Here is a 25,676-nt window from a genome sequence, read left to right on the forward strand (position 1 = left end):
TGCAACTAGACAAAGCCCTCATGCAGCAACCAAGACCCAACGTGGGGAAAAATAAATAAATAAAAATTGTACACTAATGTTCATACAAGCATTATTCATAATAGCCAAAAAATGGCAACAATCCAAGTGTCCATCATTCATCAATTGATGAGTGAATAACAAAATGTAGTATATCTACCCAATGGACTATGTCACAAAAATGAATAAAGTATTGATATATGATACAACATGGATAAACCTTGAAAATATTATGTTAAGTGAAAAATGCCAGTCACAAAAGACCACATTTTATACGACTCTATTTCTATGAATTGTCCGGAATAGACAAATCCATAGAGACAGAAAGTAGGGCTGTAAGGGACTGGGGGAGGGGACAAACAGGGACTGAGAGGTTTTTTTGGTTTTTGTTTGTTTGTTTGTTTTGTTTTGTTTTCTGTGGCAGCGAGACCCACGTGGGGCTGCCTCATGAGGTTTGTTTTTTGGAGTGATGAAAATATTCTAGAATTAGTTACAAGTGGTAGTTACACAATTTTGTGAATATATTAAAAACCACTGAATTGTACACTTTACAAGGGTGACTTTTTATGGTTTTTATGGTAAATTATATCTTGTTTAAAAAAATGTTTAGAAAGCAGGGCAGTTACTATGTTTATGTCCATTTTGTAAATGAAGAAAATGATGACCAGTTTAAGAAACGTACCCAAAGTTCTAGTTCTATAATGGAAACAGATGCAAATCTTGTCTTCTGATTGTATTGGTAGTTCTTCCAGGCCAAATGTCAGACTTTTCAGATTATATGTGATTCAGCAGTTCTTCCTTATATTATTTTACCCCACATTAGTGGCTCAACTCTTTATAATTGCTGCAATAAATGGATAAACAGCAATCTTTTATTGAGTGTTTATTTTATGTCAGGTACTTTACACATATTATCTCTACGCCTTGTACACAGCAATCCAGATAAGGACACTGATGATCAAAGAAGTACATTTGCCCAAATTCATACAGCCAGCAAGTGGTAGAGCCAGGATTCAAACTCAGCTGTTCTCATCATGTCACACCACCTCTCTATAGCTCCTGTGTACTCAGTGTTTATTGAACACTTACAATGTACCAGGCGCTACACATTTTTCACACAGATTATTTCGCTTAATCCTCACAAGAATTCTCTGAGGTAAGTACCATTAATACCTCTCTTTTGCAGGTGGGGAAACCAAGGTACAGGGAGGAAAACCATTCTACCCCACGTCTCAGGGCTAGAAAGTAGCACAGCCAGGATTCAGGCAAAGGCTGCTCAACTTCACAACCTGTACCCTTGAGCACTCACTGCATTATAGAATTCTCATTCTTAATTTTCTCAATTCCATTTCCAATGGCTTTCTAGTAGAATCTTTACAAACCTCGAAAACTTTTAAACTTTACATGTCTGGAAGGATATATATCAAACCGTATTGTTTGTTTTGGGGTTTTAAAAAAATTATTTATTTATTTATTTATTTATTTATTTATTTATTTATTTATTTATTTTTCTTGGCTGCATTGGGTCTTCGTTGCTGCACGCGGGCTTTTCTCTAGTTGTGGGGAGTGTAGGAATTTAAGCAAACTCCCAAGTTTACCTGAAGACTGATTGGGCTGACTTAGTAGAAACTACATACCCAGTGATGCTTGTCGGGGCCAGGTGGGGGAATACACACCTTATTTCCCGATTGGGAGCCTAACTACACGAACCGAAATTCATTCGTCAGCTTTGCCGCCTCCGGCCGCTAGATGCCGCCACAGACGAATTTATTGAAACCCTAGAAAAACAAGATCCGAGCCCCTCTTGATCCTCCCTTGGATCCTTCAATTGGTGAAAAAGACGTAACGCGCGAGCGGAGGAAGTCTCACGAGAGTTTAAGAACGTCTCGCGATTTTTTTTTTTTTTTTTTTTTTTTTTTTTTTGCTTAGCGACTAACAACGGGCCGGTTGCTCAGAGTAGAAGCTCTGGCCTTCTTCCAAGCAGAGGTGGTGGCCTGGCTTGAGATTGGAGTGAGACCCCAGCCCTAGGCTGGGGTTCTTTCCATATAGAGGAGACGGATTCAGAGGGGCTACAGGTAATTCCTATTCACCCTAGCAGAAAGAGAACTCTTTCTCCCTCGGTAGAGGAATACAAAGTACTCCCGTTCCCTCTCCCCAACCCCCGTCCACCTCTTCCCATCTTCTTGACAACTGTTCTTCCTCCCCTTCCTTCACGCCATCACCAACCATCCTGCTTCCTTTACTCCCCAAGAAACTTAAGTGGGATCCGACCTACAAGACAGGGGTGGGGTGGTGGGGGTGAGGGTGATGCTTTTGGGATTCTTGGATGGGACTGGAGTTTACCCTCTATTGGGGGAACGCCCCTCCCCCCAGGTAACCCCAGAGACAGAACTCTTTCTAGAGCCATTACAGCTTCCCCTGAGAAATTCCGGCAGCCTTGCGAAACTGAGCGAACAGGAGGAGAGAGCCACTATCTACGGACGAATACTGTTTTGCCCTTGCGCGCGTCTCTTACAGCTTTGGGGAGCTGCTGCGGAAGTTGGCTGTAGTTTCCCTCCACGATTCCCTCGTTCCTCAGCCAGCCTGCCAGCAGTTCCTAGATAAGGGCTGCGGCAGAATGACTTAACTGCTTGACTTGGGGCCAAGAAGCCTTAAGGAAAGTTTGATTGGGGGGGGGGGTGGTGAAGGTTTCAGGTAAAACTGGTGTCTTGGGTAAGGAAGAGGAACCAATGCTGGTTTGGAATCCACTTCCCCCCAGAGTGCTTAATGTCCCGTGATAGGAGCTGTGTAATCATATTTCCTTTTGCTTAGACCAAGATTGTCGAAAACCAGACATATGATGAGCGTCTAGAGATTAACGACTCTGAAGAGGTTGCAAGTATTTATACTCCAACCACAAGACACAAAGGTAAGAGAGGCATGAAGAGCAAAGAAGAGAAATTGTTGTTTTCCATTTTGTTTTTTATTTTGCAATTGTAAGCCAGCGGTTATTAAAAATAAACCAAAATTTGTTAAAAAAAAAAAAGTCATCTCCAAATAAACCATGAGAATCAAAACTGTTGATCTTTCATGAATGACATTTAGCTTAGAACTTAGAAACAGAAACAAAACAATTGTCTATTACCACATGGAGAATATGTTTGACCCTGGTAGGTACCTCCTTGAGGGTTGCAGGATGGATTCATGATTGTCTCCAAGAATTTCCTGTTTTATAATAGCAGATGTTGGCTTTCAGAGTCAAGTTACTTGCCATTGCTTCTATTTTCCAACTAGTTAAGGGGGGAGAAAACAGAGCCACCTGGATTGCAGGATCTTCCTCCAACCTAACCAGTGTTCTCCATCACCATTTGCTTCATGATACTATTCTGCCTACAGTCTGCCAGGGGTTCATGTTTGTTTGTTTAATTTATTAAACTGTTTTGCTCAGTTTTGTTTTTTTTTAATAAATTTACTTATTTATTGGTTCCATTGGGTCTTCCTTGCTGCATGCGAGCTTTTTCTTCATTGTGGTGCGCAGGCTTCTCAGTGCGGTGGCTTCTCTTGTTGTGGAGCACGAGCTCTAGGTGTGTGGGCTTCAGTAGTTGCAGCACGTGGGCTCAATAGTTGTGGTTCATGGGCTTAATAGCTCCATGGCATGTGGGATCTTCCTGGCCCAGGGCTCGAACCCCTGTCCCCTGCATTGGCAGGCAGATTCTTAACCACTACACCACCAGGGAAACCCTCTTTTGCTCAGTTTTGAAGATGCTTCAGTTACCTGCCCTTAACCTGCAATTCCAATTAAAATCTCAACAGAATATTTTTAGAGGACTTGACACCATCATTTATTAAACAAACGGTTTTTGAATGCCTACTATCTGTCAGCCTTATTCTTGGCACTAGGTATACAGTTTTGTTTGTCTGTTTGTTTTGGGTACGCCTCGCAGCTTGTGGAATTTCAGTTCCTTGACCAGGGATTGAACCCAGGCCCTTAGCAATGAGAGCTCGGAGTCCTAACCATTGAACCTCCAGGGAGTTCCCAGGTATACAGTATTAAAAGAGGCATTGACCCTGCCATTCTGATGCTGTAATTATGGGAGACAGATGCTAAATGAATAAATAAACAATAACAAATGCATTGAGTGCATTGCTGGAAGCAAAGAGTTTGATGTTATTGGGCATATTGGTGAGGAGTGGGATCTACTTTTGATGGAGGGGTCAGGGAAGACCTCAGGAGGTGATGTTTGAAACTGAAAGTTGAAAAGATTTAGACATTGAGGAAAAGTAGGCCAGGAAGAGGGAGCAGCTAGTGCAATGTGAAAAGGCCCTGATGCCAGAACCTGGGCTAGTTTGAGGACTTGAAAGAGACCAGCATATGGTAGGAGGGAGTAGCCTCAGAGGTAAATGGGAGGGATAACAAGCAGGGCTTTAGGTATCATACTGCTGTTATGCATGGCATGGATTGAAAAGTGCAAAGGTGAAAGCAAGGAGCCAGTTAGAAGGACTGTCATCATAGCTGAGTTGAGGTCATAGTGGCTTAGATGTTGTGAGGAAGTTGAGAATAGAGAGAACTGGCAAATGCTAGAGGTATTGTAGTAGGATCACTAAGACTTGCTGATGGATTGGATTTAGCTTTTGAGTTAGGAATCAAGGATGATATCCAGGGTTGTTTGTTTATTGTGGTAAATTTGCCTAATATAAAATTTACCATTTTAACCATTTTGAAGTGTACAATTCAGTAGCATTAAGTACATTCATATTGTTGTGTAAGTATCTCTACTCTCTATTTCCAGAACATTTTCATCATCCTGAACAGAGTTATTGTTAAACAATAACTCTCCCTTCCCCACCCCCAGCAGCTAGTAACTCCCTTGCCTCTATGAATTTACTTATTGTAGATACTGCATAAGCGGAATCATACAGTGTTTGTCCTTTCTTGTCTGGCTTATCTCAGCATAATATTTTCAAGTTTCTTTCATGCTGTAGCATGTGTTAGAATTTCCTTCCTTGTTATGGCTGAATAATATTACGTTATATGCATAACCACATTTTGTTTATCCATTTGTCTGTTGATGGACACTTGGGTGGTTTCTAGCTTTTGGCAACTGTGAATATGCTGCAGTGAACATTGGTGTACAAGTATCTTTTTTGAGTACCTGGGTGTATGTATACCTAGACACCCAGGTGTTTTTTTTGTTTTTGTTTTAAACCTGGTCATTGACCTACTTATTTTTTTATTTTTAATTAATTTTTAATTTTTTAATGCCTGTCATACATATTATTTATGGAAGTATGGTTGATTTACAGTGTGTTACTTTCAGGTGTATAGCACAGTGATTCAGTTACTTATATATATACACACATATATATATTGTTTCCCCTTAAGGTTATTAAAAAATATGGAGTGTAGTTCCTTGTGCTATACAGTAGGTCCTTGTTGGTTATCTGACACCCAGGTTTTTTGTTTTCGTTTAATATTTATTTGTTTATTTATTTTTAAATTTTATTTATTTATTTATTTTTGCTGTGCTGGGTCTTAGTTGAGGCATGCGGACTTCTTAGCTGCTGCATGCCGGCTTCTTAGTTGCGGCATGTAAACTCTTAGTTGCGGCATGCAGGATCTAGTTTCCCAGCCACGGATGGAACCTGGGCCCCCTGCCTTGGGAGCATGGAGTCTTACCCATTGGACCACCAGGGAAGTCCCATGACACCCAGGTTTTTTGTTTGTTTGTTTGTTTTATGGAGAATAAAGAAAGAGTGGCTTTATTTCTTTGCCAGGCAAAGGGGGAACACAGTAGGCTAGCACCTTAAGAACTGTGCCCGCGACACCCAGGTTTTTGATTTGAGCATATTTATAATCTTGCCAGCTGTGGACATTATAATTTGCTTTCAATTTAGGCAATTTAAAAGACAGAAAAATGAGGGCTTCCTTGGTGGCACAGTGGTTAAGAATCTGCCTGCCAATGCAAGAGACACAGATTCGATCCCTGGGCCAGGAATATCCCACAGCCATGGAGTAACTAAGCCCATGTGTCACAGCTACTAAGCCTTTGCTCTAGAGCCCACAAGCCACAACTGTTGAGCTCATGTGCCACAACTATTGAAGCCCAAGAGCCTAGAGCCCGTGCTTTGCAACAAGAGAAGCCACTGCAATAAGAGGCCCCCACACCACCACAAAGAGTAGCTCCCACTCACTGCAACTAGAGAAAGCCCGTTCTCAGCAACGAAGACCCAATGCAGCCAATAAATAAATAAATATTTTTTAAAAAAGGGCAGAAAAATGGTATTTAATGAGCATCTATTTGACTTAGAAATCATTGAACATGTTTTCATGCCAGTTAATAATATCTTATATCTGGTTATGCTTTGAATTGTTCAGACTATTTTATTGTTTTTATCTTATAGACACTGATTCAGATTCATGTTTGTCACTATTATTTGCCAGGAACTAGGTCATTTCCTTCCACATAAAATTTTTTTCAGTTGATCCTTACAACAATCCTGAGTGAGAAATATTACTGACCTCATTTAGTGATGGGAGTACTGAGACTCAGAGAGGCTAAGTCATTTTGTCCACGTGATAGAGTTGTCCTATAAACCCAGTCTTCTGCTATAAATCTAGCACTCCTTTTGCTTTACTAATTTCTAAGCTCATTTCACCAATATGTGAAGATTTTATACTATTTATGTAATGGCAGATAACCAGTTAGCATAATGTCTAACCTAGTGCCTTAAGCATAGTAATGCTTAGTAAATATATCTTGAATTGACAGAGCCATGACTAGAATTCAGTTTCCTGTCTTTCAGCTAGATATTCCTATAAACCCTGTTCTGTAAAAAGGTTAGAGCATAAAATATTATAAATGAAAAATATCTGTCTTTGAAAGTCATTTTAACAATAACCTAAAGGGAAAACTTTTCTTCCAAGGACTTCCTCGTCCTGCCCAACTTCCTAACAAGACTATGGCTGATAACAGCAGCGATGAGTATGAAGAGGAGAATAACAAGGTGCAGTATAACCCACAGCTGCTTGTGACATTTCTGCTTTGAGTTTTTAGTAGTTGGTTTGAAATGACACCAGTTCAGTAGCAAACATTTCTTGACTACTCACCTCCAGTGGTTGGGGGACTTTGAGCTCATGGAGGACAGTCAAGGGCCAAGAGCCTTGAGATTCTGACTCTCCTTCAGGAATACAGCTTACTGTTATAGCTGACATTTGGTGAGAAATTTCATTTAACACCAGCCTGTGTTTCACAAACTTTTCTGGTCATAATAATCAACTGAGTACTTATTTAAAAAAAAAAAAAACAACAGATGGGAATTCCCTGGTGGGCCAGTGGTTAGAACTCTGTACATGCGCTGCAGGGGGCATGGGTTCGATCCCCTGGTTGGGGAACTAAGATCGCGTATACTGAGTGGCATGGCCAATAAATAAATAAATAAGTAAATAAGTAAATAAATAAATTTTTTTTAAAAATTGGAAAAACAGATTACCAGTCCCCACCCCAAACTACCTAATCAGAATGTTGAAAGTAAAAGCCTGCAAATGTATATTTTGAGCAAGCATTCCAAGTAATTGTTATGATAAAGCAAGTTTCGAATGATTGGTCCTGGCATTTGTTCACTGTCAACAGTTGTGATACTGCCCATATTTTGTGAAACAGACTTGTTTTGAAGTCTTAAGGCCCAGATGTCACTTTGTTGTTATTCTATGAACCAAGAAAATCACCATTTCTAAAAGCAAGATGAGAAGACACCTACAGCTCTAGCCAGAGAGCACCTTAAATTTGCACATGTGCACTAACAGCCCTTGTGTTTAGCCTTAGCACATGGTCCAATGGTTATGTTGTTTTGTTTTTTATTTACTTTTATTATTTATTTATTTATTTTATCTTATTATTTTTTTTGGCTGCATTGGGTCTTTGTTGCTGCACGTGGGCTTCTCGTTGCAGTGGCTTCTCTTATTGTGGGGCACGGGCTCTAGGTGCACGGGCTCAGTAGCTGTGGCACGCAGGCCCTAAAGCACGTCGGCTCAAAAGTTGTGACTCGTGGGCTCTAGAGTGCAGGCTCAGTAGTTGTGACTCACAGGCTTAGTTGCTCTGTGGCATGTGGGATCTTCCCGGACCAGGGCTCGAACCCATGTCCCCTGATTTGGCAGGCGGATTCTTAACCACTGCGCCACCATGAAGTCTGAAAACCTATTTTTAGAGGAGGCCAATTGGCCACCCTTTACATCCTAAGTGAGGGCATGCCACAGGCTCCAGGCCCTAGGGACAAAGACATGGACCCTGTCCCAACTGCCCCAGCAAGCCCAAGCACCACCTCACCCCTTCTCGTCAGCTTGAGGGTGGGGTGGTACATTGAGAACCAGAAGCTCAGAAAGGTAGAACGTAATGCCAAGGACAGAAGAGTCTCTTATCTTGAGATATAATGTACAGTCACTGCATTTAACTTACAGGGGAAGGGAGGGGAACCATGGATAGGTCAGCTACCCATTGAATGGAAAGGGAAAACCCACCGTCTCTGCAACTGCTAGTCAGAATCCAGGAATGGGGTTGATTATGAACTTTCTTCTTTAGATAGTTACAAGCAGCTTACTCTGGGCAGTCTTGCACATTAAATACTAGATTTCCTCCTTGTGATCTTTGCAGGTGTTAAGATTCCCCAAAATGTGTCTTCCCCACTTCATCTTCCCCCATTTCCTCCCAAAACAACTATTATATTTAGAGTTGCTTTCTTCTTCAGAGGGCCCTCAGTTTTAGAGTTGAAGCTGACTAGATAAAGCTTGTGCAGAGTTCTCAGAATCTCCTAAGTAATAGGTAAAAGAGTTATGTATTGCATAAAGTTTATACCCAAGCCTCAAGCAGAGGAAGAGACTACGGTTATAGAAAGTGGGGACTCAGGTAGTCGCTAAGCAGGAGCAGAAGAACGTTCTCGAGGCCCTTCTTCTTTCCAGTGCATTGGTGCCAGGTGGGAGTGTTCTGGTTAGAGCTCTAGGAGAGAACCAGGCAAAGGCGCACTAAATTTCTCCTTACCTGGACCTTTCTGTGCCTCCCCCGCCCTGTCTCAGGAGAAGACGCCGGCCTCGCAGCTGACACCCCAGCGGGGCTCTAGTGAAGACGAAGACGATGACGACGACGACGACGACTCATCTGAAACTGATTCTGAGGAGGAGGATGGTGAAGAGCACGGGGCACCTCTGGAAGGGTGAGGAAGCCCCCTGCCGAGGAGGAGAACGCCTCCTTCAAAACACTGGACAGGAGGACGTTGGTGAGAAGTGAAGTTCCAGCAGCTCTTTTAATCTCCTCCATTTAGGATTATCAGATGCTCAGAAACCCAACGTAATGAGCTCAGGGATTTCACAAGGATTTGCTGAGTCAGTTTACCTGATGGTCTCTGACTTCAAGGAGTTCACATTCTAGGGAAGAGAAGATAAATTTATACACTTACCAAAGCATTACTGTTTAGCAAGGAAAACATATATGCACAGGAGCGTTTCTATTTTAGGCTCAGACCCTTTTAGGACAAGTAGAGAATAGGTGCGTCCAGAGCCCCATGTCGAGGTAAAATGTTCCTGGATGATGTTCCAATAAAAATGCTCCTCACTCTGTTCCAGCCCTTGTGCTGGAATAATCATGACCCACCCCTGTCGGTTTTAATCAAAGTAGATTCTAAGGCCCATTCATCTAAAATACAATTACTGGTTAAATAAATGATGGTGTAGCCAATCAGTAGAATTCTTTCTAGCCATTAAAAAGTATGAGGCAGCACTCTATGCACTGTAAAGAACAATCTCCAAGGGACATTGTTACATTTTAAAAGGTATAGAAGTCTTTATGCTGCAGCTGCCATGTGTATAAAGCCAATATTACATAAGCTATCTCTGGGCTACCCTAGGACCTAATAATACTAATTACTCTTGGGAGGGGAACTTGGTGGCAAGGGGACAGGGTGGAAGGGGACATAACTTTCACCGTATACATTTTGTACCTTTTATGTCCTATCATGTGCATGCATCATTTATTCAATGAAGTAGTTTAATAAAAATAAAAATAGTTACCTTTGAATTATCCACCTGAAGGTAGACACTAAGAAAATTAGGCAAATGCTTAATACCAGACTGACTTTTCATGCTTCCCAGTTTACTTCATGATCCTGCTTCTGTAAATTACAGTCTGGGGAAGTGTAAGTTTTAAGTCATTAATCTATTTAGTTTTTTTGTTAAGCAACTCTCCCCAGAAGAACCTTAAATAACTTTCCAAGTCACTTACATACTTTGTTAATTCATTACATTTTACTTAACTATAGTCATTAATATGTACTCTATTATTTTTTTATTGTATACGTTTCATGTATCAATACAAGAATCTTTTAATAACTGCAATATTCAACTTGACATATCTAGCCATCTCTCAAGTGTTGGACATTTTGTTTCTCATTTTTTACTTTTATAAATTACACTGAAAAACATCTTTGTAAAAATTCCTTTTTTTTCTTGGGGCAAACCATTTTCATGTCAGAAATTAAGATCTTATTTCATCTTTTTATCCCCTTCATTTAAAGAAAAAGGGAAAACAATTTCTGCTACATTCTAAAATTTTTTGAAATTATGTTTTGGATTTTCTGTAGTTCTTTCTCTTTCATTGTCAGAGATAACTGAGAGCTAATTATAATCATTTTAAAGTTTCCTTGCAAGCCACTCAGAAAAGGCAGATGTGGGTGGAGCAGAAACTAGGTTCAGAGTCTAGTGCCCTGTGGTCAGAGTAAACACGGGCTGAACCAGGGCCCAGCAACCCATACTCTCCTCTGGCCACCCTGAACCACATTTTCCTTTTTCCCCAGGGCCTATGATCCTGCAGATTATGAGCACTTGCCAGTTTCTGCTGAGATTAAGGAACTCTTCCAGTATATTAGTAGGTGAGTGCCAGGCCCTCCCACCATGACCCCCAGCCCTGCCTTGCCCTTTCATTACTCCCCTAAATAACAGAGTTTCTCTGACAGTCTCCACCTTCCCATGGCAATATCTCCTAGGTATACACCTCAGCTGATTGACCTGGACCACAAGTTGAAACCTTTCATTCCGGATTTTATCCCAGCTGTCGGAGATATTGATGCATTCTTAAAGGTACAGTCAGAACATCCTAAAAATGACTCCTTATGTGTTTCTTCTGACCCCTCCATTACTCTATTACTCTAACAGTTCCACTAATTTCCTTGAATAGCAAAAGCTACTTTGATATATACTCTTCATTTCACTGGAGTTCTCAACTTGCTCTCAACTCTGAATTATACTCATTGCTATTAGGAAATAATTGATTATCTCATTATGCATTAAAAATTTGTCATATACTTGCCTCCTGATTATCCATAACTTCAGGTTTATATTTAAGGTCCTATAGATTATATATTTTTTCCTAGATAGGATTTTAGTACAGCATGACATACAGGCATGCTTTTTAATACGAGCAATAATGATGACTCAGAAGAGTTCTTCCTCTTCAGCTTATTGGAAACAAGTGTGCCTTTTTATGTCCCTCTCATTTTTTTTTCTCTGCTTTCTTACCTTTCTCCTAACCAGGTTCCACGTCCTGATGGAAAGCCTGACAACCTTGGCCTGTTGGTATTGGACGAGCCTTCTACAAAACAGTCGGACCCTACAGTGCTCTCACTTTGGTTAACAGAGAATTCCAAACAGCACAATATCACAGTAAGATTCTAGTCTAGCAGAGGCCCCAGCGCCAGGGAGCCAAGAGCGGAAGCCTTGCTAGTATTTGAACAGTTGACTTACTGCCTATTAAAAAAGGACTATGGTTTCAAGCAGCCCTATTCAGTAACAGTTGTATTGAGATATAATTTACGTACCATGAAATTCGCCCTTTTAAATTGTACAATTCAGTGATCTTTAGTATATTCACAGAGCTGTATAATCATCACCACTATTTAAGAACATTTTCATTATTCCAAAAAAGAAACCCCTTGGGAATTCCCTGGCAGTCCAGTGGTTAGGACTCAGCACTTTCACTGCTGTGGACCCAGGTTCAACCCCTGGCCAGGGAACCAAGATCCCACAAGCTGTGAGGTGGGGCCAAAAAACAAAACAAAACAAAACAAAAAGAAACCCCATACCCATTAGTAGTCACTCCTCTCCTCATTGCCCCTGCTCTTAAACCCTGGTCACTACGTCATTCCCTTTTTTATGGGTGAATAATAGTCCATTGTATGGACGTACCATATTTTGTCTATCACATTTACCAATTGTTTCTACTTCTATTAATTACGCTTCTGTGAACGTGTACAAGTTTTTGCATGGACATATATTATTATTTCTCTTGGGTATATAGGTAGGAGTTGGGTTGCTGGGCCATATGGAAACTGTTTAATATTCTGAGGAACTGCCAATCTGTTTTCCAAAGTGGTTGAATCATTTTACAATCCCACCAGTGATGAGTGAGAGTTCCAATTTCTCCACACCCTCACCAACACTTGGTATTGTCTGTCTTTTTTATTATAACCATCCTAGTAGGTGTGAAAGGGTACCTCGCTGTGGTCATTCCTGTCCTGTTGTCCTGCCCCCTTCCCCTGGCTCCAGAAGATTTTATCAGGGTTTCCTGTAATCTTCATTTGGCTACTGGCAGGCTTCTCTTTTCATCAGCTACCTTGATTATGAAATAGCAGCATATGATGAGCCACTCTGTAAAAACAAGAGTAAAAATATCCTTCAGTGCCATCAGCCAGGCTTTCCTTTTATTTTTCTAGCAACACATGAAAGTAAAGAGCCTGGAAGATGCAGAAAAGAATCCCAAAGCCATTGACACGTGGATTGAGAGTATCTCTGAGTTACACCGTTCCAAGCCCCCTGCGACTGTGCACTACACCAGGTAAGAAATAGCACATTCTTCACCATGGTAACCCTTGGTAACCTTAACCACCTATGAAGCCACTGCTTCTGAGAAAGGGGTTCCAAGGCTGGGACATATTTGAGTTGTATCAGCCTGAGGACCTGTGGATCCTGGCCACTATTGGCTAAGATTGCAGACATAAAGATTATGAGTTATCTGGTATTATTACTTAGCCAGCTTCTCTAAACCCCAAGTCCTGGGTAAGTTTGGCCCACCCAGTCTTTGTTCTTCTGAAATCCTAACGTGCCACATGGAGAACCTCCCTTCAGCCTAGAATATCTTGATGCAGAGATTGCTGATACTGGCCCATATTTTCTGTCACATTTACCTCTACTTCTAGGCCTATGCCCGATATTGACACGCTGATGCAGGAATGGTCTCCAGAGTTTGAAGAGCTTTTGGGAAAGGTGAGTGGAAGGTAGCAGGATCTAAGAAAGTGTGGCATACATTCTGCGGCCCAGTGTTTTCTCTTTTCCTGTATTACTATTATCAACTTTTAAGTTGAAGTATAATATAAAATCAGAAATATATACATAAGTGTTGATTAATTTTCACTAACTGAACACCTCTGTATAACCAACATATCAGATCCAAAAAACAGAACATTGCCGGCATCCTGGAAACCCCCTCAGGCTTCCACTTCCCAACATAACTACTATCCTGACTTCTAACAGCAGCGATTAGGCTTGCCTGTTTCGTATTTTATCAAAATCTCATTATGTTCCTTTGTGTCTTATTTATTTGCTCATCTATATGGAGATTCATGCATGTTGTTTCATACCTTGCGGTTATACATTTGTCCTCATTACTGTATGGTATTCCATTGTTTGAATACATGACAATTTATTTATTCATTCTATCATAGTCTTTTGAGTAGTTTTCAGTTTTGGGTTATTACAAGTTACTCTGTAATATTACTATACTGTTACTATAAACATACTTTTTTGTGAACATACATACCTTTTGTATTATTACTTTAGACTCCACCTTTTCCACAGAGGTATATATGCTATTTGGGGAAGCTGATGTCCTATTCATAATGACCCTGAATTTTTAAAACGTGCCCAGGAATATATTTAACAAGAAATTGATTGTCAAGACCTTTTTGAAAACAAATTATAAAACTTTAGTGAAGGGCAGACACAAGCTTTGAGTGAACGAGGAGTCAAGCCGTGTTCCTGGAAGGGAGGGGTCAGTCACATAGCACCATCAGTGCTCCCCAGTTCACCGTGGAAGTGGAATGCCACTTCAGCTAGGATTTTAACTGCATTTTTTTAGAAATTGAAAATTTGGTAACAAAGTTTATCCAAGAGAATCAATTTTTAAGACTAAGCATAAAAATTTTAGGGAAAAAATGATGGAGGATTTGCCCTGTCAGATATTAGAAACACATTGCAAAGCTGCAGTAAATAAAACAATAACATACTGGTTAGGAATAGAAACAGATCAGCAGCACATGACAATCCAGAAACTAACCCATGTAAATGTGGAAGTTTTTTGTGTAAGAAAGATGGTTATTTTAAATGATTAGAGATAGAATGGGTTGCCATGAGATGACTGACCAGCCATTTGAGAAAAATTAAATAGATCTACGCCTCAACCATATGCATACATGGATTCCAAATAAATTAAACAGTCAAAGTAAAAATAGGAGAAATACTTAATACTATTAGGACGAATAGGTGTTTCTTTGCGTAATAAGAATCTTAAATGTCATATGGAAAATGTGACAGTTTAGACTCATACACATTAAAAGTTCACTGATGAACGCAGTGGCAGGGCAAGAATAAAGATGCCGATGTAGAGAACAGACTTGAGGACACGGGGAAGGGGGAGGGGGAGCTGGGACGAAGTGAGAGAGTAGCATTGACATATATACACTACCAAATGTGTAATAGATAGCTAGTGGGAAGCTGCTGCATAACACAGGGAGATCAACTTGATGATCGGTGATGACCTAGAGGGATGGGATAGGGAGGGTGGGCGGGAGGATCAAGAGGGAGGGGATATGGGGATATATGTATAAGTGCAGCTGATTCACTTTGTTGTACAGCAGAAACTGGCACAACAGTGTAAAGCAATTATATTCCAATAAAGAGCTGAAAAAAAATTCAAATTAAAAAAAATTCTAAGTACCAACAGTTACCATAAACAAAGTTTAAAAATGATAGACTAGGACTTCCCAGTGGTCCAGTGGTTAGGACTGTGCTTTCACTGCCAAAGGCAAGGGTTCAGGCCCTGGTTGGGGAACTAAGATCCCTAGTGGCGTGGCCAAAAAAAAAAGTGATGGACCAAGAAAAGTTACTTACATATATATGTGACAACTTTACTATCCAAGCAAAGAGCTCTCACATATCAAGAAAAGAAAGCTGAGCAAAATTGCAGCACCAAGTTCCCCAAGCTCTTTCCCTGCTTTTTCTCCATACTTTCTTTTTTTTTCTTTCAATTTTTTATTTTTTATTTTTTACAATAAACTACATATATTTAGAGTGTACAATTTGGTATCCCAATCTCCCAATTCATTCCCCTCCCAACCCTCCCCGCTTTCCCCACTTGGTGTCCATATGTTTGTTCTCTACATCTGTGTCTCTCTTTCTGCCTTGCAAACCAGTTGATTTGTACCATTTTTCTATAGTCCACATATATGTGTTAATATACGATATTTGTTTTTCTCTTTCTTACTCACTTCACTCTGTACATACTTACTTTCTAACATACTGTTTACCTTACTTATTTTGTCTTGTTTCTCCCTACTAAAATTATAAGCTCCATGAAAACAGTTTTTTATGTACATGTTTATTGAGACGTTGTGAAAGCAAAAAATTTGAAAATAATCTCTTTTCTCATAGCATTTTAAAGCTGTAGCTGAAGAAAAATGTCTGATTAGGAAATTGAATAGACAGATTGTAGTACATCCATGCAGTGAAATACTACACAATGGAATATCACTTGGCGTTATTTTGCTCTGATACAGAGGAATATTAATGACATGTTGTTAAGTGGAAAAAGGAAATTGCAGAAACATATACTCTGATTTTTGTAAAAAGAGAACAAAACATTTTTAAGAAGCCAATGGTTTTTAAACTTACAGTATGACTGGTTTAGATCTGGAGCCTGTCATCTGAAGTGTCATGTCATTTTTTCTGTTCCTATGGTGACCAAGGACCATTAGGCCTTATAACACCAAGTAACTATAAATACTTGGCCATAACCTGGGTCCAGTTTCTTCACAAATATACACAGGAAGACTGCATGCCAGTGTATTTTATTTATAAAGTATTTTGGTCCTGTTACATCATTTGCTGCTTTGGTGGTTAATGAGTATGACCGATTCCATTGTACTAATCAGGAAAAAAAAAAAAGGCACATTGTATTATTTGCTAGGGCTGCCACAGACTGGGTGGCTTAAGCAACAGAAATTTATTTTCTCACACTTCTGAAAGCTAAAAGTTGGAGATCAGATTGTCAGCAGAGTTGATTTCTTCTAGAGTGTTTCTCCTTGGCTCTCTCCTCCCTGTGTCTTCACATGGTCTTCCCTCTGTATGTGTCTGTGTCCTGATTTCCTCTTCTTATAAGGGTTCCAGTCATACTGGATTAGTGTTAACCCTAATGACCTCATTTTAACTTATTTCTTTTACGACCATATCTGTAAATACAGTCACGTCATCTGAGGCACTTAGGCGTTAGGACTTAAACATATGAATTTGGGGGGAACACAGTTCAGCCCATGACACCCCTTATGCTCTTTTTCTTCAGAGAGAGAGAGTGATGTTAGGACCCCTGAAATTTCAGCCTTTTGACTCAGGTCCATCCCATGCCCCTCCTAGGTGAGCCTGCCCACCGCAGAGATTGATTGCAGCCTGGCAGAGTACATTGACATGATCTGTGGTAAGCCCTTCCATCTCCTCCTTGACGGTCTCTGGATAAATTCATTGTGGGCTGTTGAAAAGGCTTGTTTACTCTGAGTTACAGCTTTTACTTGAAGCCAGTTGTGCTATTTGGCAGCACTTGAGGGTGGTATTTGGGTTTATGTTGACTGCCTGCCTGGTATTTAACCCCCAGAGTTATAGTAGCATATCCCATCTGGGAGGGGACTGGGTATCCTAAACAGAAATGCCCCAGAGTTTCTGGATTTTTGTTTGTTTCTGCTCACAGTAGTTCTCAATTTCAGCCATCCTAGATATCCCTGTCTACAAGAGTCGAATTCAGTCCCTCCATCTGCTCTTTTCCCTCTACTCAGAATTCAAGAACTCACAGGTAAGACCAGCATTGGAGATTGACTTAAGCTGTAGTGAGGATTGCTTCTGTTGCCAATGTTATGGGTCTGCTGTGATTCTGTCCTGTGACAATGGAGAATGTCTCTGCCTGGAGTTACCATCACCCTTCCCCATAACGAAGGGAACTGCAAAGCAGGCAGGGGTGGGGCTTGTAAGTGAAGGGGAAGAAGAAGCGATGTGGGCCTTAGACAAGCCTAGGTGAGGATCTACAGTGGACGCTCATTCTTACAGGAGAACCAAGTGGCCTAATGAATGGAAGCAGGAAGCAAGGAAAAAAGGGGTTCATGTTTGAAGGAGGTAGGGCACATTTCTAGCTGTTTTTCGAAGACAACACCAAAGGATTGTTTTGGAAGTAGAACTGGGAGAAAATTGGAGCTTAAAGGGTTGTAAGGAGGTTAGTTCTTGCTAAAATGTAGTAACTAGCATATCCCCAATCCTTCACATTCCCTCTCCTCTCTCCTCACAGCATTTTAAAGCTCTAGCTGAAGGCAAGCAAGCATTCACCCCTCCATCCAACTCCACCTCCCAAGCTGGAGATGCAGAGACATTAACCTTCAGCTGAGACACCTCTCATATCGCTCTGTTTTAAGGCTGAGCTGGCTCCTCTGCCCCATCTGAGAAGGAAGGATCGTTGTCAGCCAACTGGCAGCCTCGCCTGCCTCATAGCTTGATTCAGGGAGAGTGCACATCTTACTACCCTCTCTGCCAGAAAGCTGCACGTGGTGGTTAAATGCTAATGCCTGTCTCAGAGTTCCTTCCCCTGGGAATTATGCATCGACACCACTGTGGGGATTTGAGTTAGAAGCATTGGAACACCTGGAATCCCAGGATGCTCAGGTTGGGAGGAAGGCTTAAAAGATGTTCTTTTTGAGATAGCAATAAAATTATTTTCTTTCATTCTGAAAGTTAGTTGGCAAAAATTTTACAAATAAAATGCTCTTATCTTTCAGGTTATCCTGCTGTCCTTTAATATGAAAGAGAAAAAGGCAGACTGAGAACAGGCAGAGATAAGGAATTTGGCCTACGAATAGGCATTAAGTAATAGCAGTTTAAGCAAATCAACTTTGTGAAATAAAATCAAACCCAAGTCCTCCAAGGTTGGCAATAGAGGGGAAACATTTTTCTCCCAGGACTTATTTTTCCCAGGGGTTTCCCACCAGATAGTGCTGCCTGACTTACAGCCTACCTGCCTGTCTAGCTCCAGACCTGTCTGGTTGTGGTCTCAGGGAGCCTAGCTATTGCAGTCACCCAGGGGAGAGATGATGGTGTATTGGAGTGAGTGGTAGTGGTAGAGATGGACAGATTCAGGAAATATTCTGGAGGTTATATCAGCTAAGCTCCAGTTAGGAAGTCAGAAACCATACTAGCAATTTCTGACAAAGGATGTTAAACATGGGAAATTAATTACAAAAGTGTCGAAAGGGCTGAAGAAACAAAAGGGAGAATGGAAGGTGCTGAAGGAACAAAAGGTTAAAGAGGAGTGTCCACTGCAGGGGCTGGAAACCGAGGAGCTGCAACAGCGGTCAGGATGACTGAGCAGGGCTGCAGCCCCTCACTTGGGGCTGCAGCCACCCTGGCCTAGGGCTGCTGCCTCTTCTCTCCCACCCTCTCCCGTCTTGCCAAGTGCCTCCCACTGGCAGAATTGAACAGCTGGCAAGGGAATCTGGAAAATCAAGCAGCATAAAGTATAGAAGGGAGGGTGTGGGGTAAGAGACAACAGGTAAATAACCAGGAGAGGTGGAACCAACAGAACTTGGTGAGAGAGTGGTTGTGAGGGATGGAAGAGAAGAGAGAGGACGACTCCCAGGTTTTTTGGTTCAACTGAGCAGCTGGGTGAGTAATGGAGCCAAGTATGATGTGCGGGGCAAGAACTGATTGGAGGGGAAAATTACATTAAAATGCTACAGCCTAATATATACACAAGAAACCTGTGACAGAAGGGGAATCGTTTCTTCCAGACCCTTGAGCCAACTCTGATGCCTGAACCTGAGCAGGAACATCTGAGCTCGGGCCTCACTTTGACACCATGTTGGCACCAGGTGCTCTGCTCTCAGATGGATAACATGAATGCTCACATTTCACTCAAGGAAAGAGAGAGGCAAAATGTGGTAGGAACTCAGATTCTCCATCAGGTTTTCAGGGAACAATCAGACTGTTCTTTGGCAAGAGCTAAGACTTAGCACTAGTAAGTACAGTCGATTCTTGTTATTCGCAGTAGCTATGTTCTATGAAGTCATCGCGAACACTGAATTAGCAAATCCTGAACCACTGCTCCCAGGGGGGAAATATAAGGTAAGGTTCCTATATACCTCTGTCATTTTCGTCAACAACTATTGATTCATTGTAAGTCATGCCCTAATGAAGCTTATCTACTGCACTTTCTCTGTAAGGCACATCACAGCCTTACTACACTTACCAACACTAGCCGGCACCTCAGCACTATGCGTGGGGGCCATTTAAAACAGTGAAACCACCAGCAACAAGCAAAAAATGAGGCACTAAATAGACTTTGGAAAGGGCACCCATTTAGAGTGTGAGAGCTGAAACCAGGAGTCAGGACGTTCGCCTTGTTCAGCCTCAGCTGGGAAGGTACGTGTCAGGTGACACATTTTTCACTGCTCTGAGCGTGTTTGCAAATGATTGTAAAACACTGCAAGTATTGATTTAAGGATTACAAATAACTTTTAGTGAGTGAAGTCACAAATACAGAACCTGCAAATGATGAGATCCTCTATACTTCCTGCCTGAGTTACTGGCTGATGCGTGGGCCCATTAGCTTGTCTCCCTACCCCAGCACATCCACCGAGCTCCCCAGTGAGCACCTTCAGTCACTGCTTCCATCTTGGGCTCCTCTCTCCTCTTCCAAAATCTCTTACTCCCTTTTGGTTTCTTGCTCTGTGACCCTAGAAAAATAAGTTAACAGCTCTGTCTCAGTTACTCTAGCTATGAAAGTTCTAACAAATGCTAAGTTTAACTCTTAGGCTTATCCTATGAAAATATGTGAAAAGATTAAATGCCACAAAATGTAAGATATAATAATTATGTTACTAAGTATAAATTTTCCATGTGGCCTTTTAGACTTTGGCTAGTCTCTCCCTGCCGTGAGATTCTCTTTGTTTTCCTAATTCCCCAGTGTGAACCACAAAACCAACCTGCTTGCCATGCTCTACACGATTTGTGAGTTCCCTTTTCTAACTAAACCTTTATGCAGGCTGTTTTCCTGGCTTAAAGTGCCCCTCCCCTCTGCTATCCCAGGCTCTCAACACTTATAAACAAAAATTGAACACAAGTATTTACATCTTCATCCCCTCCTTTAAACCTTCCTAAAATGACAGTATAAGAATTTTTTTTTTAAGATATAAACCAGCAAGGACAGATAGTAGGAAAGAAAATGACTGTAGACTAGAGAGCAATACAATTTTGAAAGATGGACAAGTGGTAACTGATTTACTGGGCAGGGGGAGGGGAAAAAAACCTGATATTTGATTTCCAGTGGAGGAAAGGGACAGAGAAACCAATAAGAAGCCATTTTTTTAAAATAAATTTATTTATTTATTTAATTGGCTGTGTTGGGTCTTTTTTGCTGAATGCGGGCTTTCTCTTTTTAGTTGCAGCGAGTGGGGGCTACTTTTCATTGTGGTGCACAGGCTCCTCATTGCCGTCGCTTCTCTTGTTGCGGAGCACAGGCTCTAGGCGCGTGGGCTTCAGTAGTTGCAGCACATGGGCTCAATAGTTGTGGCTCACAGGCTCTAAAGTGCAGGCTCAATAGTTGTGGCGCACAGGCTTAGCTGCTCCGCGGCATGTGGGATCTTCCTGGAGCAGGGCTCGAACCCGTGTCCCCTGCTTTGGCAGGCGGATTCTCAACCACTGCGCCACCTAGGAAGCCCCAAGAAGTAAGCCATTTGACACCGCAGAATCCTGGAAAGGATCAGGAATTTTAAGTGCCGGATATGTCTGATGGCACATGTGCAGGGAGAGGCTAAAGACAGAGTAGGATTGGCTGAAGGTTTGTAGAAAGATTAGATCCCCAGAACCTTCCCATCTGCGCTGCCCATCTCCTTACCCCGACAGAAGATAGCCCCCTTTAAACGAAGGAGCCTCCGGACATGAGAATACCAAGCAACTCTGAGGACAGGAATAAGGGACCATATTTAAAATGAGGATAAAATAGAGGAATAAGCAGTGACACCCTCAGGCCTCTTCCAGGCTTATCCCTCCAAAGCAGAATATCGGAAGAGTCCTCCCTTGGGAAATTGATCAGCCAAAGAGAAAAGACCTAAAGATATTAACAGGGAGTCTTTAAGTAAATGTCCAGTTCCCCTTTAACTACCCATCAACTTCCATTCAGCTTTCAGGTATCTCATCGTGTGTGTGTGTGTGTGTGTGTGTGTGTGTGTAGACATGCTTGCAACTCTTATCCTTAAATATGGTTGTACAGTCACCAGGCATTTGACGAAAGTCAGAAAAAGACTAAAACAAAACAAAATCAGAGAAAGCAGGCAAGATATGAAAAAAAATTTTTTAACTATAATATTCATAGAGCAGTAGTTCTCAAATTTGGTTGCATGTTAGAATTAACTGCAGATTTTTTTTTTTTTGCCACCTCACATGGCTTGCAGGATCTTAGTTCCCCCACCAGGGATTGAACCTGGGCCCACGGCAGTGAAAGCACACAGTCCTAACCACTGGACCGCCAGGGAATTCCCCAACTGGAGATCTCTTTTTTTTTTTTATTGGCTGTGTTGGGTCTTTTTTGCTGTGCGTGGGCCTTCTTGTTTAGTTGTGGGGGCTGCTCTTCGATGTGGTGCGCGGGCTCCTCATTGCCATGGCTTCTCTTGTTGCAGAGCATGGGCTCTAGGCGCATGGGCTTCAGTAGTTGCAGCACATGGGCTCTGTAGTTGTGGCGCACGGGCTTAGTTGCTCCACAGCATGTGGGATCTTCCTGGAGCAGGGATCGAACCCGTGTCCCCTGCATTGGCAGGCAGATTCTCAACCGCTGCGCCAACTTGGAAGCCCTGGAGATCTTTTAAAGATAAGTTTCCTCTCCCAAACAACACCAGACTGATAAAATCACAATCTCTGGAGGTAGGATACAAGAATCTATATTTTTTTAAGCTCCTCAGATTATTTCAGTATGCAGACAAATTTGAGAACCACTGTCAGAGATGAGAAGATTCCACATCCATGATATAAAAGTAGGAGACTTAAAAAAAAAAAAAGAAAAAGAAAAAAGGCTTCCTAGGTGGTGCAGTGGTTGAGAATCTGCCTGCCAATGGAAAGAACACAGGTTCGATCCCTGCTCCAGGAGGATCCCACATGCTGCGGAGCAACTAAGCCTGTGCGCCACAACTACTGAGACTATGCTCTTAAAAAAAAAAGGAAAAAAAAAAAGAGACTTACAAAAGGAACATACAATACAGCAAAAAGATATAACAATTATAAACATTTACATACCTAATAACAGACTCTCAGAATACAGGAGGTGAAAGTTGATGATTGAAGGGAGAAATAGTTTTACAATAATAGACACTCTCAAGAATAGATAGAACACCCAGACTGAAGATAAGTAAAGACACAGAGGGCTTGAACAGCACAATAAATGAACTAGATCTAACAGACATAAACAGAATTCTACCCAACAGCAGAGGATACACATTCTTCTCAAGTGCACATAGGACATTCTCCAGAATAGAACATACTTTAGGACACGAATTAAGTCTCAACAGATTTAAAAAGGTAGGTAACATACAAAGTAATTTTTCAGACCACAATGAAGTGAATTTAGAAATCAGTAACATAAGGAAAACTGAAAAATTTTGTAGAAATTAAATGATACTCTCTTAACCAACGGGGCAAAGAAGAACTCACAAGGAAAATTAGAAAATACTTAGAGACAAATGAAAACAAAAACAACATTCTAAAACTTATGGGATACAGCAAAAGCAGTGCTCAGAGGCAATTTACAGCTATACATGCTTACATTAAAAAAGAAGAAATATCGGGGAGGAGCCCCAGGTGCCACCTGGAATCAGTCGCCCGGAGTCAGGTGGTGAATCTCATTGCCCACCCTCCTGTCCATCTACTGCCACCCACAAGAGTCATCATGCCTCAGCGTCAGAAGCGTCCACAACACTCATGTGATAAATGCCATCAGACCCTCAGTAAGTCCCAGGGTCTGGAGGTTGAACAGGTCTCCAGGGCTCCGGAGGAGACCCATCTCTCTTCTCATTCTCTAATGCCTAGCAGTTCGAAGGAGGCTCCTGGTGCTGGTATCCCCAGTACTCCTCAGGATCCTGAGAATGTCTGCTCTTCTTCCATTGCTATCAAAGCCACCTCACGCACTAAATCGGATGAGGGATCCAATAGCCAAAAAAAAAAAGCATCTCACAAGCTGTGCCAAATCCCAAGAATGTGCCCGTAGATGCTCTAGAGAAGGAAGTGGCTATGTTGGTGAATTTCTTGCTGTTCAAGTATCAAATGAAAGAGCCGATAAAAAAGGCAGAGATGTTGAAGATTGTCATCAAAGAGTGCGAAGTCTGCTTCTCTGAGATCCTCAGGAGAGCCTCTGAGTGCGTGAGATGATCTTTGGCCTTAATCTGGTGGAAGTGGATCGCACTAATCACCGCTATAGCCTCTTCATCATATTGGGCCTCACCTATGATGGGATGCTGCACGGTGAAGTGGGCGTGCCCAAGACCGTCATCCTGATACTTATCCTGGGTGTGATCTTCATGAGGGACAACCGTGCCACCAAAGATGAAGTCTGGGAAGTTCTGAATGTGATCGGGATATATCCTGGGATGAAGCACTTCATCTTTGGGGAGCCCAGGAAGCTCGTCACCAAAGATTTTGTGAAAGAAAAATACCTGGAGTACCGGCAGGTGGCCAACACTGATCCTGTGCAGTTTGAGTTCCTGTGGGGCCCCAGAGCCCACGCTGAAACCACCAAGATGAAGGTCCTGAAGTTTCTGGCCAAGGTCCGTGGGACTGACCCACGTTCTTTCCCATCTCAGTATGCGGATGTTCTGCAAGATGAAGAAGAGAAAGCCAAAGGCAGAATTTCAGGCAGGGCTGTCTCCTTCCGTGGCCACTGCAAGCTCTAGTGCCAAGGCTAGCAGCTTCTCCTGCACCTAGGGGAGTCAGGGATAGTTTCTTCATGCATTGATGGAAGAGGCAGTTAGTGTTGGTAGAATTTAGCTCTGAGGCGGGGCAGAAAGGAAGAAAATATGTTTGCCTGTGTGTTCCTGTTTTGTATGCATAACTTGAAAATTTATTCTCTTTTTTGATGTGTGTGTTACTCATATATTGTTAACTAGTTTCACAATATCAAGGTTTACGAATGATACTGGTCATACATATACTACTATAATGGGGTTTAAAGTAAGAGCTTAATTTTTTTGTGAAACTATCCATCTTATTTTGTCACCTGGAATAAAAAGATGGCATTGCTGTAGGCATTTCCTTGCACATGTGAAAGGTCAGCTTTAAGATAGCTGGGATCAATAGAAAAAAAGAGAAGAAACTCTAAAAGATATTCAAATTTTGCCTTTCATATTCGTTTTAGTTCTTGTTCTGTAAAATCAGATGATATATACGTGCATTTGCTTAAGCTCTTTAAAGAATGTATAAGAAATAAATATTAAAAAATTAAAAAAAAAGAAGAAATATCAAATAAACAATCTGACTTTACAACCCGAGGAACTAGAAAAAGAACAAACTAAACTCAAAGCTAGCAAAAGGAAGGAAATAATAAAGATTAGACCAGAGATAAATGAAATAGAGAATGGAAAAACAACAGAGAAAATCAACAAAACCAATAGTTGGTTATTCAAAAAGATAAACAAAATTGAAAAACCTTTAACCAATTGTCTAAGAAAAAGAAGACTCAAATAACTACAGTCAGAAATGGAAGTGGGAACATTACTACCAATTCTACAGAAGTGAAAAGAAGCAGAGAGTACTATGAACAGTTGCATGCCAACAAACTGGATAACCGAGATGAAATGGACAAATTCCTAGGAACACAAAACCTACCAAGACTGAAGAAGTAGAAAATTTGTAAGACCTATAAATAGTAAGGAGATTCAATCAGTATTCAAAAAACTTTAAATCAAAGTAAAAATACACAACATGAAATATACTATTTTAACTATTTTTAAGGGTACAATTCAGTGGCATTAAGTACATTCACATTGTTGGGCAACCATCACCACTATCCAGCTTCAGAACTTTTTCATCATCCCCATTTGAAACTCTGGACCCATTAAACAATAATTCCTTCCTCTCCCTCCTTCAGTCCCCAGTAACAACTTCTTTTTTTCTTTTTTTCAATACATTTATTTATTTATTTATTGGCTATGTTGGGTTTTGTTGCTGCACACAGGCTTTCTCTAGTTGCGGTGAGCAGGGGCTACTCTTCGTTGTCGTGTGTGGGCTCCTCTTCGTTGTGGTGCGTGGGCTCCTCATTGTGGTGGCCTCTCTTGTTGCGGAACACAGGCTCTAGGTG

General features: G+C 41.4%; 1 protein-coding gene, 1 non-coding gene and 1 pseudogene across 3 annotated transcripts; all 3 read left to right on the plus strand.

Annotated features, from left to right (window-relative positions):
* The first annotated feature begins 1,953 nt into the window (after positions 1 to 1,953).
* On the plus strand, positions 1,954 to 18,124 carry IFT46 (intraflagellar transport 46). 2 transcript variants are annotated; one of them, XM_057695691.1, is made up of 12 exons: positions 1,954 to 2,093; positions 2,830 to 2,926; positions 6,923 to 7,002; positions 9,065 to 9,201; positions 10,837 to 10,911; positions 11,026 to 11,119; positions 11,573 to 11,701; positions 12,751 to 12,872; positions 13,234 to 13,300; positions 16,721 to 16,781; positions 17,065 to 17,150; positions 17,637 to 18,124. In XM_057695691.1, the coding sequence occupies exons 3-12, from the start codon at positions 6,958 to 6,960 to the stop codon at positions 17,730 to 17,732; spliced, it is 912 nt and encodes a 303-aa protein (XP_057551674.1). In that variant the 5' UTR covers positions 1,954 to 2,093; positions 2,830 to 2,926; positions 6,923 to 6,957; the 3' UTR covers positions 17,733 to 18,124. The 2 variants fall into 2 exon arrangements, with proteins under 2 accessions (XP_057551674.1, XP_057551673.1); XM_057695690.1 differs by lacking the exon at positions 17,637 to 18,124 and having other exon boundaries at positions 17,065 to 17,624.
* On the plus strand, positions 11,979 to 12,051 carry TRNAE-UUC (transfer RNA glutamic acid (anticodon UUC)). The gene has a single exon. It is a non-coding gene; the product is annotated as a tRNA-Glu (tRNA).
* Positions 18,125 to 23,273: 5,149 nt separating the features above from the next.
* Positions 23,274 to 24,306, plus strand: LOC130861582 (melanoma-associated antigen B16-like; annotated as a pseudogene).
* Positions 24,307 to 25,676: the final 1,370 nt, after the last annotated feature.

The sequence above is a fragment of the Hippopotamus amphibius genome, chromosome 9, assembly GCF_030028045.1.
Source record: "Hippopotamus amphibius kiboko isolate mHipAmp2 chromosome 9, mHipAmp2.hap2, whole genome shotgun sequence".
NCBI lineage: Eukaryota > Metazoa > Chordata > Mammalia > Artiodactyla > Hippopotamidae > Hippopotamus > Hippopotamus amphibius.